Source organism: Daphnia magna, linkage group LG8 (assembly GCF_020631705.1).
Source record: "Daphnia magna isolate NIES linkage group LG8, ASM2063170v1.1, whole genome shotgun sequence".
NCBI lineage: Eukaryota > Metazoa > Arthropoda > Branchiopoda > Diplostraca > Daphniidae > Daphnia > Daphnia magna.
In genome coordinates this window covers 5,800,323-5,818,257 of record NC_059189.1, presented here as the reverse complement: position 1 = coordinate 5,818,257, position 17,935 = coordinate 5,800,323, and the positions used below count along the sequence as shown (strand labels likewise).

At 40.8% G+C, this 17,935-nt stretch overlaps 4 protein-coding genes across 6 annotated transcripts in view; 1 reads left to right on the top strand and 3 right to left on the bottom strand.

Annotated features, from left to right (window-relative positions):
- The window catches only part of LOC116928913 (abnormal cell migration protein 10), a 30,700-nt gene extending 27,448 nt beyond the window's left edge, over positions 1-3,252 (bottom strand). The window contains 1 exon segment of the mRNA XM_032936050.2: positions 2,973-3,252. The gene's annotated coding sequence lies outside the window, so the exon portion shown is untranslated.
- Positions 3,253-4,934: 1,682 nt separating this feature from the next.
- LOC116928909 lies at positions 4,935-7,416 on the bottom strand. 3 transcript variants are annotated; one of them, XM_045178102.1, is made up of 3 exons: positions 7,035-7,416; positions 5,185-6,960; positions 4,935-5,118 (listed from the first exon to the last, which is right to left on the bottom strand). In XM_045178102.1, the coding sequence occupies exons 1-2, from the start codon at positions 7,156-7,158 to the stop codon at positions 5,216-5,218; spliced, it is 1,869 nt and encodes a 622-aa protein (XP_045034037.1). In that variant the 5' UTR covers positions 7,159-7,416; the 3' UTR covers positions 4,935-5,118; positions 5,185-5,215. The 3 variants fall into 3 exon arrangements, with proteins under 3 accessions (XP_045034037.1, XP_032791939.2, XP_045034038.1); XM_032936048.2 differs by having other exon boundaries at positions 4,935-6,960; XM_045178103.1 differs by having other exon boundaries at positions 4,935-6,954.
- Positions 7,417-8,100: 684 nt separating this feature from the next.
- On the bottom strand, positions 8,101-9,221 carry LOC116928910 (transmembrane protein 222). The gene is made up of 5 exons (XM_032936049.2): positions 9,060-9,221; positions 8,895-8,993; positions 8,611-8,821; positions 8,365-8,495; positions 8,101-8,295 (listed from the first exon to the last, which is right to left on the bottom strand). The coding sequence occupies exons 2-5, from the start codon at positions 8,972-8,974 to the stop codon at positions 8,214-8,216; spliced, it is 504 nt and encodes a 167-aa protein (XP_032791940.1). The 5' UTR covers positions 8,975-8,993; positions 9,060-9,221; the 3' UTR covers positions 8,101-8,213.
- A 3,200-nt stretch (positions 9,222-12,421) lies between these two features.
- LOC116928908 (mucin-5AC) lies at positions 12,422-15,058 on the top strand. The gene is made up of 5 exons (XM_032936047.2): positions 12,422-12,635; positions 13,528-13,994; positions 14,095-14,203; positions 14,281-14,577; positions 14,696-15,058. Exons 1-5 carry the CDS (start codon positions 12,622-12,624, stop codon positions 14,904-14,906), a joined length of 1,098 nt encoding a protein of 365 aa, XP_032791938.2. The 5' UTR covers positions 12,422-12,621; the 3' UTR covers positions 14,907-15,058.
- Positions 15,059-17,935: the final 2,877 nt, after the last annotated feature.

Here is a 17,935-nt window from a genome sequence, read left to right as displayed (position 1 = left end):
TTCGGATCGTAAAACTTCAGAAATTTAGGTGATAACATAAGAGCGCTCAGCTGGAGAGAGTCAAAACGGAGCATACAAACAACCCCCAATAGGAAATGTTTTCACACTTTGAGTCAAAAGGACGCCGAATACACGGAAAGAGAGAGAGAGAGAGAGAGAGTGGTGAAAATAAAAATATATCCGTATGCAAATATAATATGAGAATAACAGTGGCGAGTTCGAATGAGAGTCACTATGTTTCTCGCTGGAACACGTCAGCATAGATCAAACAATAGGGCACTATCTACAAGTCCTAGACATTTTATTTTTGTGGGACGTTTTTCTTCGGTGCCGAACGGCCTGACGAAACGGACAGGCACAACGAGGTGCTAAAGAGGATCGTCTTCGTTTACGATGGCTCACCATAGTTCATTTGCATGTAGACGACTAACAAAAAACACGCAGCGTTGTGGTGTATCAGAGCGAAAAGGTTTCTCAGGCCGTAAAAAAACGTATCGGGTAGCTTGGCTCAAGCTTATGAATATGTTATTAAAGCATTAAAACTCCAGTTCAAATAGGGCAGGATTAACGAGGAGGAACTTTAATATGCGTAAACATACTAATGTCAGGTTTAACTTGAAACATTTTTTTTTTGAATACGGATGGGTTTTTCGGATCGATCTACACAGACGTCCTCTTTTTATTTTGTGTAAGTAAAAAAAAAAAAAAAAGGCTTTTGTGTGTGTGTGTGTTTGGGAGTTTCTGGTGTGAAGTAACACGCGATGCTGTTGTTGTTCGCCATCTGCCCTAATCCAGTCCAGCGTGACGTCTGATAGCCAAAGTATACACACTACGCATTATGTAGGTAGTAAGAAATGATGTGAATCAAGGTCCTATTGGTCTGATACAGGAAAACGAAAAACAAAATAACACGGTGAACTGAACGGGAAAATTACCAAACTCTGCGGTCAGAGACAGGAAACTTTTGCTGACGTTCGATGGCATCGTGGGTAAGTCTCCCATGTCTTTGCGACTTCGTTTTTCTTTTCTATCTTTTCTTTCGGCTAACTTTGCGGATCACCCACCACCACACGCAGCAGTGGAGGAACAAAGAAAATCAGCTTTTATCGATTTGCTTTGGCCATAAAAGCGCTATTTTATTATTAGTCCCCCCCCCCCCTCTTTTTTTTTTGTAATTGAAAAAAAAAATGCTTGGTCATAGAGAAGAAAAAAGAACGAATACAAGTGCAATGAATTGACATAATCTAGTGATCTTTAGGCTCTGCATGGCCACATCCCTAGAATGAAACAAGGTCCCTTTTTTTTCTTCTTCTTCTTCTTCTTTTAACTGGAAAACCACTCAGACGCAGACTCCGGCACCCCGGAGACGAGGATGTACATTTTTTTTTCGTTCCTCTCGTTCCCTTCAATACTTTCATGCATACCAAATAAAGAACTGGCCGAAAGGTGGACTGGCGGCGTTCTGGCGGGGCAGCTTATTTAGGAAGCGAAGCACTAACGAGAAGCAAGGCACGAGCCGCAAAAAAAAAAAAAACTCTGGCCAACTCCTTTTCCAGGGAAACAAAAAAGACCATACGTTTTTTTTTTATATTATAATTTTTTTTTCAAACTGGAGACATTATCTGCGTGAAAAATTCGAAAGTCCTTTGTGCTTCACTGTTGATTTGCGCAACGTTGATAACACGGGGGGGGGGAGGGGGTGAAAAATAACGGGTTTTTATGTTGTTGTTGACGATGGTGCAACTTCAAAGTGATAAGATTACCGAAAAAAATTTAAACAAAATGAAACCAATCTCATCGGACAGAGGTCCGCATCGTTTGAACACAAAGTACGGCGCATGTGTTCTGTTGTTTCTTTATGAACAAAACGATGGGTTAGCAACAAACAGGAAAGTTCACATGTACGTAGAAAAATACAAAATAAAAAAAACGACGACGACCGATTTCGCTTGTTAGTAAAGAATATTCCCGTTGTCGGAGTTCCTTTGCGGTTTTCAGTCGAAGAGACGCCAAGAAAAAAAACAAAAAAACAACTACGCCAGTCAAGCCTCACGTGAGAATAGTTAAAAGTCATAACAAGAAACCGGCCGTTGAACTTGTAGGCAACCACATATCAACCCCATAAACACATTCTCGTTACAAGCTCTTTTCATCGAATCAGCTAACCAGAAATATTAGTTTAAAAAAATAAATCCATTTCAGGCCTCGTGCGATTCTAAACTGACTTTTATGTAATGAATTCGCCCTCACAGTGATGGATGAGACCATCCACAGACTTCGAACTTTTCCTCTTTTTTTTTATTTTTTAACCTTAAAAAAAAATAAATAAAATAAAACTCTTCTAGTGATTCGGTGAACGAGAACTCACGCAACATGGCTATCAGTTCAGCACGCAAAGTGTCGCCTCGCCGAAGAACGCAGACAGGAAGAAAAGAAAAAAGTTTTAACTCAATAATAAACAACTGGTCGAAGCTTATTGACAAAAGGCCGGTGATTGCAGAGGACCTACTCGCATTTAAAACAGACCTTTTAAGAAAAGAAAAAAAAAATGCTGAAACGCCTATAAGGCCACGGTCATTTTCTCCCTCCTTTGCACTCGTCAAGCCATTAGGAGGGCACCACACAACACGACGGGGTTTCCATGACCAAACGGTTGGTCATTATGAGCTAACATGGCTAGTTCAAAATGTCCTAATCCATCAAACGTTTTGCATTGTGTAAGGTGCCGTCAAAAATGGTTATAAATGGATTTCTTCTCTATTCAACAACTATCCACAGCTCTGACTGTTTGAGCACGTAGCTATTGAGAAAAGAGCGTGGCTAATCCAGTAATACTTGCCAACAGCGTGGTCTTTGAAATCAGAATCAAAGAACCATTCAAATACGGACAACGGCAGGACAAAATCGTCTTAAAAGAATGTGACCGTAAAAGTTGTAAACAAGACTTTTTTCTCTCTCTCTCTTTTTCTTACCTTTAGCGAAAATGATGAAAGCAGACGACACTGGTGTCTGGTCCAGCGATCGGACAACAACTGCCAGCAAATTAAAGGTAAATAGGCAGGCTGGGTTCTTCCATGAGCTTCAATTGCACGTATCTTGATAAAACGATTGAGAAATCCTTCAGCAATCACTAATGTGTGTCCAAAAGAGGTCAATTTTTGACAATAAACAAGATAACGTTGGAACTTTGCCCGGCACTTAACCCACGGTCGGCTTTACGCGGCCATTGCACGATGGCTAATGCTTGCTCTTGAGTTGAGGCACCGCTCTCATCCCTCGCTTTTCCAGCGTTTTTTTTTCAGGAGGACGCCATTTTCGAAATGCCATCTAGCGGTCAAAATTAGAACTTTTTAGCATCAAAGAGAGATAAAATCGTTGAAAAAACTAAACAAATAAAAATAAAAATAGACAAACATGGAAAAACCAAAGGGGCTGAAACATTCCCGTTTCGGGTCTCGACAATCATTCAACCCGACTTTGATACAGGGTTATTTGTTGTGGGGTATATAATAGATGCGAGAGCTCGAATGCGTTATGCAAAACACGCACGTAGACGCGCGCGCACTCAGCAAGAAGCTACTAAAACATAACAACATATAGCTGAGAGCTAAGCAGAGGGGAAAAAAATTAATAAATCAGCTGTGATCATAAAAAAAAGAAACCTGCAGCAGTGTGACGTGAAACCCTACGCTCAAGCGAATCGTATTATACATTTGCTAAGAAATTGTGTTCGTCAAATTCCTTGACGAACTGAAATGCACTGCTTTTTGGAGGCCAAAATACTCACTTATCAGGTATCCAATACATTTTCGCTTTTGCGTAATGGTATTTACCATGAAGTTGGCACACAAGGGGATTTGGGATTAAAGATATGAAAAGGAAACAATGACGACGATATGACTATATCGAACCATTAACGTCGACCTTGAAAACCGGAAAAATTAAAAAGCAACATCATTAAGTGCTTTAGTGTAGATTATTGGGTGGCGTGCCTCGTCCGGCTACAATTTACACATACTGTGCAAGGTGGTCCCAACTTCATCAGCACCGGTGTAACTGACGGCAAGGTCTACGTTAGCGTTTCTTTGCGTGTCTTCAACGTAGACATTGAAATATAATTGCGTATATGTTAAGATGTTATTTGGTTTACCGCATCGCTCAGTTACCAGCTGCCATCAAGTTCAAGGGGAACTCGAGCTATCGCAGCGTTCCAGAAACGATTCTGTGGTGTTCAAGTGGGCCATAAAATAAGCTAATTCTCGCTAATGCAAGAGAGGCTCGATTCAATTTTAGACGCTGTATCTGGCTGTAAACACCTAATATTCAGCAGAGAAAAGTATATAAGGCAGTTTTCGTGATAAACTATTAACCCGAAGGAAACACTTTATCAATCCCATTATCCAGATTTCTTCATCACGACCAACCAACACATTGATAAGAGCAGGCATAGAAAAAGAAAAACAGCGCGTTACTTGAATATCATTCCAACACGATAAATCGTACAGTGCAAGTACACAACATGGTTGATCAATTTTTAAATGTTTTTGCAATCAAAAATAGAACTGCTATTTTCTTTTTAAGCCAACAAAAAAAAAACAGACTAGTAACGAATGCGGTTTTGGTATTAGGGGAATTTGAAACTCGGGCATACCTGAAATTAGTTTGTGTTACTGACATCGTTACCACTGGGTTAACGTAATCAATCCAGCGATCAGTTACTAGAAGCGTTCATCTATCATTAGTGTTGCGGGATTTTAACAAAACCTCAATACAAGTAAAATTCTCTTTTTTTCTGGGCTTTGGGGAAAAACAATTGGGGTAATGTTTCCACACTAATGTGCTTCAAGGCAAAATTTGAATATAAATGGCTTGAGATATTTTGGAAAAGATTAAATAACTTTTACTTCCCCATTACTGAACAACAAGGCAGAACATTTAGTTTAAAACTTTGTATTTTCAATTTCCCACTTGGGAACATTTTCGAGCAGTTTACAATTTTGCCATCACAAACATCTACGTCACCAATTGCTTTAACCAAAAAAGAATTAGATGGTCTACGTTCTATACGATATCGCAGTATCCCTGTGTAGCTATATATTCCCTTGATTTGACTACGGCCTATTGAGAAAGTTATCTATTACTGTGTACAACATCGTTAATCAGAAAAATTGGTAAAGTTTTAACCTTGCAAGTTGAATTCCAGCCCTGGACCGTTTCAGTTCCGAGTCTTACAAAACAAATAAGAATTTGCGGATTTCCGATTGCAGAGGATGTGCTGTTCGGATGAGTAAGACATTCTACCTCGTTTCGGCTCTTCGCTGTTAGCTAGCGGCAAGGTTGTTAAGTCCAATGCTTGAGGTGAAGGTGTCGTCGTTTCAAGAGTCGCTCCTTCTGTTGATTCAACACTTGCATTTGTCAGGTTACCGAACCTAGCTTGAGGATTTACAGGCACTAATGGTTTTTTAGTAGTTTGACGCATTGTGGTTGATTTCCTCGTGGTTTTTGTTGTACGTGGAGGAGATCTCAAATCTAACATTTCCATCAGGCTCGGCGGAATGAAACAACGTTGGTTACTGTCGCACATTCGGGTTATCGTGCTTGGCATGGATGTAGTGGACGTGGTGGATGTCGAAGATTGTTTCCGTGTTTTACGCGGTAGCAGTCGTACAATCGGACTGGCGACTCGAACCCAGGTAACCAGTATTGGAACCGGATGTTTTGCAAACGCATCTGGATAGACGAGAATATTTGGTGGATGGACCTGAACAGTGCCAAAAATTTTTCCACCACCACCTCCTAAAACTTTGTCCACAAAGTATTGATGAATGGTATTGAAAATGGATTGTTGACTGAGTTCACGGGGCATCTGTTGGTAAATATCATAAATTTTGCCGCTATCGTCGTATCCCAGCACGACGTTATCAACAGGACTGTCGAGGAATGTATCTTCGTCATGGACGCTGTAATATTTTCTAAATTGTTCGTCTTCATCTCCAACTGCAAAGATGAGGATTTTGCCTAATCGACTGGCTTTCCCCGTCAGTTTCATTCCAGGTCTAGCAGCAGAAGCTATTGCCTCTTCTTGGGCTCGTTTCACGCGTTGTCCTCCTGTTGCATAGCCCAGCGTCCTGGCCGCTTGACGTAGAGAATCTATAAAAAGGCTTCTGTGTCTGAAACAAATCGGATTGCGTTCCAGCCGAAATGGTACATCAAATAACAAAATGCCAGTGCGTAAGCTTTTATTATGAATTTTGCTCAATTGTTTGATTACGGCACGTCCCATTTTCATACTGAACTTCCACTGTTTCTCAGGGTGACTCCAGATAACTTGATCATCATCTTTGATTTTTGGTTTCCATTGCTTTAGATTTGAACTCTGACAGAGTTCTGTAAAAGAGGGGATGCTAGAGTGATCTTGTGAATGAGGAATCTTGAACACGACCGATGGCAATCCCATCACCAGTTTGTTTTTTGGTAAGGCATTTATGGTAGTCAAGTTAAATTCTTCGTGATCTTTGTTCGCTAGGTTACTCGGAACAAAGAACAGACTATCAACTAGGCCATCTATGCCATGTTCGATTATTGAACTGATGTCCAAGCGGCTATCGATAGTGACACTTATGCCAAGAGAGTTGTCAGACATGCTTTGTTGATAGTTGGACAGTAATTGTGATAGAACTGCTAGATTAGTTTTAGGGTTTACGATGACATCGAGGCCGCTGGCATTGATCTTCTTTAAAAAAGTAATTAACGATGTGGCTCCTGCAGACGGTGTATCCTCCAATAAGAAATCATGGATAGATATTTGCAATGGCAACTTGGGATGGCGTTGACGGAATCTGGATACAGGATCTGAGGAGTTTAACGAATTCCGCCGATAGGAATTCCGCGTCTTAGAAGAGATCCTATAAAGTACGTCGCTACACACTTCATCCAGGAGTACGTCTTCTGGCTCTGTATGTAATACAATTCGTCGTATCAATATTCATTTCATTTAATTAACCAATTAATTGATTTTTTTCCCAGAGAGTTACCTTGAAGTGGAACTGTATCGTCGGAGACGGTGCAAACTACACGAAACTTGAACAAATCATCTGTTACACAGAAGAAAGGATCCCAAGAGGAAAAAAACAGGAGCAAAATGAAAACGAATTTCATCGTCCGCGTTAGGAGAACTTTCACTGCGAATGGTGTGAAATCCAATGAGCTTTGGAAATCGTCAACTTCTAGCTTTTATAGTGATAAATGAAGAGTGTGATCGCCACAGAAGTTCACAGCTGTCCGGCTGATCATATTCTGCTGCCTACTTGTTACAGGATACTGGTGTGGGCAACGTATTACTTATACAGTTGTAGTTTACTGTCCCGAATAAGTATCTAGGTTGCTTGCGTCCGGTTGCGTAAATACATAGACAAGATTTCCTACGTAAATGACAAATAACAGACATTTAAGAAACCATTAAAGCTGCTTCGGAATACCACAACTAAAGCCTAGTTCTCACCAGTGATAATAAGAACTTAACTTTAACTCTGAAAACAGTTCAGATGCGTTTTAAGCTTTAAGAACCCGTTCTTGTCATAACATCTAATATTTCTGGGTTTTTATTCGTCAGAATTAAAACGTTTCAGCACGTTTTAAGACTTTTGCGTTAACATGTAGCTATGGACAACTTTTACGCACTACAAAAAAAATGTTAACGAAAACTTTGTCAAGGTATGAAGATTTAAAAGTACAGGCACTTACACTAGTGGGAACTATAGGCTATTACACCGTGACAAACAACAGCTCTAATCGATTAAATTTTCAAACGTATTCGTTTGTCTTTACAGGCATGACGCCGATGACGGCCTATGGCATGCGGATGACGTTTCTTAAGTTCTCGTCTTAGATGACTCCAATTCCATTAAGAAACGAGCCAACCAATTTGACACATTCTCGAATTTTATTTCTGAATTGCACAGATAATTGCAGGTCGCTTCAAACATCTTACTTAACATTTTGTTTTATGTTACGTCAATATATAATGGAAAGTATCGTCAACAGGACTATTTGACAACTGAGTTTCTAGAACAGTCAAAAAATTCATGCTTACCAGCTATATTGAAAGCTAATGATGTGGAGCAACTTTACTAGGTAATTTTGTGCACACATCATGAAAAACTTTATTAAAGCAGCTCATTTTACAGTAGACATTCCTTGGCAGGATCTACGCATTAAGCTATAAACACCAGTATCACAGCAATTATTGTAAGAAGGAAAACAGATGGGGTCCATGTTCTCAAGAAACCTGAACAACTAAAACAAATAATATTGCCTGTAATGACAGAAATTTAACAGAATTAAGAAAAAGAAGTATTCACTGACCCAATATGTTTCCCACGAAATAACATCAGCCAACATAGAGCAACCATGTTCCAATTCCTTTTTCCAGGATATGCCATATTGTTTAACGCAAGGGCTACATGTGAATGGCAGTTATCACAGAAAAGGTTGTGCTAAAGAACAAAGAAAGTTAAACTAACTTCAGTTATCAACAATATGTAAGATGAAACACATTTTTCATTCATATTTTTGTTATGGAAAAAAGTGGAAGTTATCTAGGCATTGTACCATGTGACTTTTGTATTCTTCAGAAGCATCTTGGACAGCCCGATCCCAAGCAGAAACACCACCTGGAACTTTTGAAATTTCAAGTTGTAAATACTTTGTGGGATCTCCAAAACCCATCTGATCTTCAGAAACATGGTAAGATCCAGCAAAATCCCTAATAATTCCAGTACTTGTGCATATCCCCATGTGTCCTATGAAAGGGAAAATCCACCTGGGAGTTTAACAAAAAAAATTTTAAGTTTAAACAAAGTAAGTAGCTTTAGAGCATTTTAGACTCCAGTTACGTGATTAGAGGGATTGGGGTCCAAACAATGCAAAAGGGGTATCGATTCTTCCCAACTTCAATTGGTTCCGTAGCAGCCATACTGATACAAGACGTTAACCTTTGATTGTACATTGAAGTATTAAGTTTAAATTTGAAATACAAGTTATTTATTTGAAATGTATACAGTAATAAAGGCAGGCCTCAAGTTTTGTTTAAATGTGTTTTATTGCCAGCTAGGAAAACAAAACACTCGAGAAGTTTGAGAATTCGAATACTAGTAGAATAGTTCCTTGTTATTCTTCTGCCAAAGTATTTACGTATTTACTTACTCAATAGTCAGGGTACAGCATTGCCGTTTCACAAAATATAAAAACATGCATTAAAAGCGTGAGGATTTTAAAATCATTGTTATGTAATCGACTTAAAATTTTTTACTATGAATAATGTCCAATATCTCGAAAAAGGTTTAATTTTTTATTACAGATTACACACAATTAAAATCACCTTTCTTTACCACAATTAGTATGAATTGTCCATTGTGCTGGCAAATTTCGCAGCGATCTATGGGCTTCCATAACTAGAAAACCTAGACTTTCGAATTGTTATTTTAACTTGGTTATTACCTTCTTTTTTTAATACCTCGGGAACATGTTTCTCCGTACACTTTCAGAAGTATTACTGAGGGTCTCATCGGAATCTTTGACCAGATTTTGGAAATTCTGCAAGTGTAGGCCACATCAACAACAAAACATATTTTTGGACATACGGCATTAAGAATATAATCTCGAAAATTTGCTGTATTAAGGCAAAAATAAAAAATCGGTAGGTCTTCAACAGACAGAGGAAACTTACTAACCCACTGCGATTGGTTTTCATGTATACTGGATATTTCAATACAATTACAATGTAGAAAATGCGTGATGCAAAATTCGTTGTACTCAATTCACCCGCATAGCTTTCCATGGTCTATTTGTAACACGATATGTTTCTTGAACTAAAAAGGACAATGTGAAGTCGCGTGAAAAACGACTCTTTTGAAATTCAGCATTTTTGTTCAATAAGTGGCATTTCAACTGAAGGTACCACTTTTTCTTTTTATTCGATTCTATTCAAGCTTGTGGTTGGATCAGTTTAAGGTTTTTGTCCGGTAACGGCGCTAATCTAGACATAACCTAAAGCGCTTTATTTACTTAACAATTGCTTGTAATTAGACATCGACCGTGGTATCTACAGAACGTAAACTAACCTTGTAGAGGGAAATGTTCCTTGTTATTTTCGGCGCTCCCCAGCAGGCAAGTACACTCGGCAGTATAGTGAGTTCCGTCATTCAGTCATAGAACGTTTATATTTTTATCGATAATGTAGCTGCCAATACGAAATCCTGGCACTTAAGGCATAGGAGATTAAGTAGGGAATGATACGAGCTGTTTATCTCGTTTAATGTTTCTCTGAATTGTTTAATGTTGTTGATCTCATTCATTTACTGATGGCTATTCAAACTGATAACCTTGTCGAGCTAAAAGTAAATGCCCTAGGGTAATTCATCACAAGCCATCAGTAAATCAATTGCATGCCATTCCTTTCTATTCAATTGGCTCAAGACGGTGGCGTTACTGTCGTTGCGTGACAACAATCAATTAAAGAAATGCAAGATAAATCGATGTTTCCTTTTTTATTGGTCCTGTTGTTAGATTTCGTCATCAGTGCATTACATCTTTTCACGCAGGTAAAATTACCACAGAGCAATGCGTGGTCGCAGTGGGGGTAATGCTGAAAAAAGAAAAGGAAAAAGGACGCAAAGGGATCCCGGTGAATGGCAATTGATTCTCGACACTTTCACCTTCAGATTGTTTTTCTTGCATCACCAGTTGAAATGTAGACGGTGATTGTTTTTTTAGCAGGAAACTAGTTCGGTCAGAGATACGAAGGAAGGGAAACTGAACCTGGCAGCGATAAAAAATTGCAGACGCCTGGCATTGAGTTACAAAAGCTGAAAAATTCCCAAACCGGATTGATCCAAATGAAAGTGCTCCGTTCAGGTCGTCAATGGGACTTGTACGAAATGTTGAACTTGTTGCCGGGATACCGATAAACTTAGAATCGCAAGCGTCCTTTATAAAATAACAAATCGCCGCTATTTTTATACAATGGGTCGAAGATCTTCTTTTTTGTGTGTGTTACCTGTCATAAAAACGAAACGCTCTATCAACAAAGGAATTTCAGATAGGTAGACATAAACGTGCGTTTTCTTATTTATAGTTTCTCCCAATGTCCGTTCAAACGGAAAAAAGTGAAAGAATGAACGCAAACGTATGATCACAAGTTATTGTTATTTCTTTTATTTTCTTCTTCTTCTGACGCAGCACTGTATAGAGGGAAAGTCATTTAGCTAAAACCTCTTTATCTGCGCCCCATTACGTCTCGACCACCAACTACGTGCCCGACGTGGAGATTCTTAACATTTTGTATTTTTTGTTGGCAATTCTTTGGCAATTCGTTTATCAGTTATCTTACGTTCACTTTTGAGTCCAGGTCAGTCATATAGTATTCCGTCGACAGACTTTAATAATTTTTTTTTCTTTTTTTACTCAAACAAGAAAAACAGCACGCTAGCAGAACGTGCAGACAGAGTTGATATTATAGCCTATATAGGAAGCAACGAGCTCGTGCAGAGTCGTACGCAGCCGACTTTCACTTAAGAAGTGCCTGATTTCACTGGTGCTATATAAAATAAAAACGGACAAATAATAATAATGAAAGAAAAAACCCATCGATGTCGTGAGTTATTTCAATTGGGGGAGAGAAACCTGAAGTGTTAGCCTGTCGTTTAGCTTTCTTGTCCACTGACGATATCCTTTTCGCGATTCAACCTTGGTTAACCGTCCTTGTATAATTGGAGCGCTAATGATGAGAATGAATAATGTAGCAAGGTTGAACAAGTTCGGCTATACAATTACGTTGTACTCGTTCCATTTACTCTATATTAGGTGTCTTCTAGAGAAGTGGAGGAATCGGAAGCACGGAATGGAGGGGGGTTACAGTAAAGACGGATAGCAGCAAAAGGGCGTCAACAATCGAAAGTGGCGCGCATGCCGCGCATTCGTCCCCCTTTCTCTTCAGCATGTCACAGGTCAACTGCGCTGGAAAGGCAATCATTCCTCTCTCTCTCTCTCCGGCCTCAACAGCCATAGAAGCGATTCCGCGCGCCATCGGCTGAATGCAATGAGAAACCAGTTATATATTACCTATGCATCTGTGATGCAAGTAATTGTGCGAGGATAAAAAAAGGGCGAAAGCTGCCACAATATAAAACGACAGTGTTGGATTTTTGCTGACTTTCCTACACGACTAACATGAGGTGCTCGTGTTCGTGCAAGGTTTCACCTTTCTCGCGTTCTCCCTTCTTCGTCGTCTTAAAGGTAAAAATGAAAGGGGTGGTACAGATTCCACACCGAGGGTGGGGATTGAAGAGAAAAGGGAAAGGCGTTGGCCACACGAAAGTAACCAACAAAAATCACAATACCCGATAGCAAAACTAGCTATAGGAACCATTGGCGGAGTCGAGCACAGTGTGTGCGTAAGGTTCCTTTAAGGCTCGGCGAGTGGTAAAAACCTTTTAGCCACCTGTGATTGTGGGAATAGGATTCATTCAGACGTCGGAGACATTCAGGTGCACATCCCCCTCCGCAAGCTTCCGCATTTTCTGACGACATTCAAAAAAAAGTTTATCAAGAAAAACAAAAGTCATGAAGCTCTTGCTGTAAGTACACACTCAAAATCTAATACGTCTGTCACAAGTTTATTTGTCATTGTGAGGAGGCTAGTTTTAGTGTTGGCGAAGATCGTGTGAATTGCTAAGTATTTCTGGTACGTAGAATGTACGAGTCATTGGATTGTGTGCGTCAGTTTAGGGAGAAGCCTCGTTTAGCTTGTTATTATACGGAATCATGTAGGCGTAACTGAAAGTTGGCTGGCATTCTTGTCTTGGGTAGGGAGATGATTTGCGCTTTCTGCCGATGATGGCAAACAGGTTCGCCGTATTTGTAATCAAAAGGGAAAGTAGCTTTTCCACTCGAATTTTTGGGGGTTTTTCTTTTGTTTTTCTTGTGGAAATCTGTGTCAGTGCTGGTCTAAACACAGGTGAATTCCAATCTCACAGTCTATTAACTCCATTTTACAATGAATGGCTGCGTGTTATTTATGACAGTCGTCCCCCTCAAAGTGTGTGAGATAAAATCTTTTGAATCTGGTCTATTCTTTTTCCCACTTTTTAAAAGAGGACTTGCTGTTTAACTTTTTCTTCGCATTAGCCGTTGGCTATTTCGTGTTCTGCTTTGAGTAGGATTTCCATAGGAGGCACGGATAGCAAATAAAAATTTTGAAAAATTAAGCCGCTTTATGGTTTTAGCCGACTGTTTTCGTTGAATCATCAGTCAAAATAGACAGAGTGCTATTTTATTAGTAGAGTAGTATCACCACACCTCAAAATCCTTGAAACTTACAGAAATAATATTTTTCTTAGAAAATTGACAATGCTATTAGATTTTGGGCTTGAAAAAAAAATATATATAAAAGATATCACCTTTTTGCGCTAGTCTCGGTTGTGTTCGTTTTTTTTATTCCCTAATTTCTCATTTTTGGCGCTGTGTCAGGATTTTGTGTGCGGCAGCATGTCTAACAATCGCTGCTGGCACGTTCGTCGATGAGGATTTTACGTTGGTAGAAGAACAGACACATGCACCAGATGGAAAAGAAGCTGTTGAAATCTTCATGGCCGAGGAGGTGACAACTAAGAAGGCGTCCGTCAGGGTGACAACAACCACGACCTCGGCGCCTGTGGCGATTGTCGATGCCGTAGAAGCAACTACCTCAGCAAATAAGGCCCCAAAGACATCGAGTCGCCCTCGATCATCTGGATCTCGACGAAAGCAGCCGGCTAAAGCTGCTGCTGCTGCTGCTGCTGTCGAAGAGGAAGAAAGTCTCAAGGCTGAAATGACCAGTCCAGCATCCGTGGATACAGCATCTGTTTCGATTTTAGCTCCAAAGAATTTCAAGCCAACGCCCAAACCTTTAGAAGAAATCCAACAAACCCAGGGCCTTATGGAATTTCTAAAGAAACGTAGGCAATCCTGTTTTCATTCGATTGCCATATTCGTTAGATGATAAATAAGCTTTCTTTATTTCGTTCACGCCTTTTGTGTTTTTTGAATAATCAACAGGCAAAATTGAACGCATTCAAGCGTCTACCACCGAAGACCCGTTTGCCTCGATCTTAGCCACGGCAACAGCGCCATCCACCGAGGAGCCAGTGTCACCCGCTGGTCTGAGGTTCGGTTTCTTACTTTGATCGTGTGACGGAAATTTCAATTCAATTTGTGACACGCAAATCTTGTTGCCGAGAATAGCAAGGACATTGCATCTGTTCGATCCAGCAGCGGTTCATCGAAGCGTTTACCTACCACTAACCGTCGTTTCGGCGCCAGCCCTCGAGCCACTACGGCTGCCACCACGACAACGACAACTCCAGCGACGGAAGCGCCAACAGTTGCCACTGTTACCACTAAACGCCCCAACCGATTTGGTGCGCTTCGTAATAACAAGGCTCTGAGTGCTCCGGCTGTTCCGGCTACGACAACCGCACAACCAGTCACCGAAGCGCCCAAACCAACAGAGTCTGCCCGTTCAAAATTGTTCCCTAAGCGGTACTTGGATTAACATTCAGAAATTATTATTATTATTTATTTATTTTTTTTTTTTTCAATTTGGGACAGTTTAATTTCTTTATATTATTGTACTTTTTGTTGTTGTTGTGTAAATCAGACCGACCAATTTGCGACCGGTCGCCAACTCCATCTCGAGGCGAAAGGATCAATCGACTACCACGACCACAGCTGCCCCAGCTGCCGAAGCTGTTGAAGAGGATGTCATCGTTCCCATTCCGGAAGAACTCGAAATTATCGCTGAGCCGACAACAGCAGCTCCCCTCCGCCGGGCCCGTGGCCGCATCGCTCCCCGAGTGAGTGGCATCTAGACGGATACATTTTTTTCTCTCTTTTGTTTGTTTTTCGTTGTAGATTTTACCGATCTTTTATTCTTACATCACACCATCATCGAGAACTGTGTCATCATAAAAAAATCCCAATCGTGTTATTACAGCCTTTCAATACAGTTCTTTTTATTCTTGTTTCAACTTCCTATTATGCATATACTGTATAACAATGGATTTGATTTGACAAGGAAAGGGGATAGACAGGGCGTAGAGGTCGAGGGAAAAGCGGGGGTGGCTCTCGTCTAGCCCTTGCCAACTACACCAATGTGCAGTTGTGCACGTATATAAAAATATAATATGACATAAAAAGGGTGGTCAAAAAGTTGCCACTCACGAAGTCGCGTGATTTCCGACTTGCCGAGCAGTTTATGACGGCCGTCATAGATCGCAGTCGAAATCCGTCCCTTCCTTACCCTTCGTATCCTATCATGATTCACGACCTGGACGAATTTCTCTTGTGGTTTCCAGAGCATTTCTCTTCCGTTTGTATCCCCCCTTTTTTTTTTCTTCTTCTTCTTCTTCTTCTTCTTCTTTTGATGGGTCTCGTCTTTTTTATTTGTATTTTTTTTTTTTTGCCGGATCCATTCGGCGGGAGAGAGAGAAGATGTCGACCAAGTGGCTACAGAATCCACAGGGGGCATATTCGTGCTTGATCGTCGACAATTACGTGCAAGAGGGACAGGACAAGAAGCCGTTTTCTCCGGTAGTCCAGTGAGCTTCTTCTTCTTTATCCCGTATCGTTTTTGTACTGGATTACGAAAAAGAAAATAAGGCCCTAGAGAGCTGAATGGTACAGAACACAGCACCAAGCTGATGATTGCCTTCATTTCTCCTTTTGTTCTTCATTTCTGGCGCCGAGCTGTCGTGCGTGAGCGATCCAGAAAGCACACTTGGTCTTTCCTCCTGCTTGTGGGCCTTTCCAGTGTGTGTGTGTGTGTGTGCGTGTGTGTTATGTGCGCGTGAGCTTGTGAGTACCTTGTGAAAACGACCTCGCCGTCGGCAATGAAAATCGGTGCGCATTTTGTGACGTATACAGTTCACATATACTGAAGCGCTTTCTCCAAACAGCGCCCGGCTCTTGTGTTAAACTAACACACTTGGCTTTTCGACAGCTAACACTCTCTTTCCTCTCCATTGTTTGTTTGAGGGAGTAGTGGGACATCATCGCAGTATATAGGCTCGCGTACGTCAGGCACGGAAGCAACAACAACAACAACAACAACAACAGCAACAAAAGAATGGCAAAAGAAAAAGTCGAGGGGAGAAAGGAAGATGAGACCAGAAAGCGTTTTCTATTTCTTGCCGTGCTTCTTTTTTTCCCTGTTGATTTCCCTTCTTTTGGCGTTTTAGTAACTCATTTGATTGTGTACGATAGCATCAGCAAAACCCTGTGATGCCGGTGAGGAAAGCACTCATAAAAACCCAACCGACAACAAAAGGCTTTCCCCTGAGTCGAGAGTCACGGATTGCACGAAGCGGAAGTGGCCCAGGTCACGACGTGAAATCAAAAACAGTTCACACGAATATCTCTGCTGTGCTAGCTTGCAAAAGATGCTTTTTTTTGCCAGAGCTGCTTGGCCAGGGTGAGAATGTAGGTTTCCTGGGGACTGCTCATGTGACCCCAAAAAATACATTTCATGCCCACCTATCCGAATCAAAGGGAATAGCTACCGGTACAAGAGTAGAACAGACGAGGACAGGGGAAAAAAACAAAACAAAACAAAACAAGAATAATAACAAACGAAACAAATGAAGAAGACAGGATGGTCTTGGTGGACCAGGATAAACCACAAACCTGGACTAGTCCACTAGGACAGGGATACTGGAACAACCGGACAGGGTATTTGAATAAAAAACAAAACAAAACAAAAACATCTTATTTAAATTCCAAAGATTGGAAACGGATTAAGGTATCTGTCGTGAAAGGGACGCTGGTACGCAGGTGACTCGTCTGACTGGAGGGCAAGAGTGAGTAATAACTTTCTTCGTTACCAGCGGAATTTTCTCCGAAACCTGTTTCCATAAAGCTATATACATGTATATAGCTATATATACTGGATATACGTTTTACACGCAGCCTATGCTGTGTCTGATAGCCGGACGCAGCTGGGCAGCCATGGCTGCCGGTGCTGATACTGCCTCGTACGCCCAACACGTTACACAAAAAACACACACATAAATACGAAAGAGCTTGATGGTAGTGAAAAAGACCGCAGGGACGGTGACCGATCGGAATCCTACTAGTATCTAGTATTGAATTTAGGTCATGTAACAGTGGCTAGAGGACTGTTTTCTCTCTCTCTCTTTTTCCCTCTCTCTTTCTCCCTTGTCGTTCTCTCTCTTCCATCTCTTTTTCTTCTTCTTCTATACACTCCAAGAGATGCAGTATATATGGCTAGTTTAAGCTGCTCGATGCTTCTTTCTATTACCAGGATTTAGATATATACGCATAGTATACGGAGTCTATGTATGCGCTCATTCGCGCCCGATTGAACCCCATCCATATTTATCGGCCATCCGTCATGAGCAGAAGCGGACTGACGCTTTCGTTCACCTTGTCTATATAAATCTTAGAGGCTTTTATTTTTGTGTACGACGGTATCATTTGATGGATAGCCGAATTTGGCGCTCTTGTCGAGCCAAGTTCTACCAACATAATCTACATCGTGACTGGCTCCTTTTTGAGCCAGGTGTATGCCATATCGGTGTACAACTATAAGAAAGGTTGCGTCCATTGTTCGCTTATAATTATCCCGTAGTTCGCGTTGACTCCTCGCCCGGACTTACGTTATCCCGATGTCGAAACGGGAAAGTTGTATGTCATTGCAAAATTGGGTTCGTTTCAATTGCAACAGACGTTTTATTTTTTGTATTTTCCCCAACGAATTTCGAATGCAGATAAACCCATTGCATGGATGGGCAATAACTGTTGAGCAGAACATCATTCGTTTGGCAGTTTGGGGGAGGGAGAAAAGCATGCGTTCAACAAAACGACCAAAGTTGGTCGTGTA

What these genes read in the sequence shown, in the direction of transcription:
- LOC116928909 (XM_032936048.2), bottom strand. Translation starts at nt 7,158, where the DNA reads ATGAAATTCGTTTTCATTTTGCTCCTGTTTTTTTCCTCTTGGGATCCT. An exon ending in CGATACAGTTCCACTTCAAG is followed by an intron (nt 6,961 to 7,034) that starts GTAACTCTCTGG and finishes GAATTGTATTAC; the next exon opens with ATACAGAGCCAGAAGACGTA.
- LOC116928910 (XM_032936049.2), bottom strand. Translation starts at nt 8,974, where the DNA reads ATGGCTGCTACGGAACCAATTGAAGTTGGGAAGAATCGATACCCCTTT. An exon ending in AAGAATACAAAAGTCACATG is followed by an intron (nt 8,496 to 8,610) that starts GTACAATGCCTA and finishes TTTGTTCTTTAG; the next exon opens with CACAACCTTTTCTGTGATAA. An exon ending in TTTCGTGGGAAACATATTGG is followed by an intron (nt 8,296 to 8,364) that starts GTCAGTGAATAC and finishes TATTTGTTTTAG; the next exon opens with TTGTTCAGGTTTCTTGAGAA.
- LOC116928908 (XM_032936047.2), top strand. An exon ending in GTGTCACCCGCTGGTCTGAG is followed by an intron (nt 14,204 to 14,280) that starts GTTCGGTTTCTT and finishes TGCCGAGAATAG; the next exon opens with CAAGGACATTGCATCTGTTC. An exon ending in TCAAAATTGTTCCCTAAGCG is followed by an intron (nt 14,578 to 14,695) that starts GTACTTGGATTA and finishes TGTGTAAATCAG; the next exon opens with ACCGACCAATTTGCGACCGG.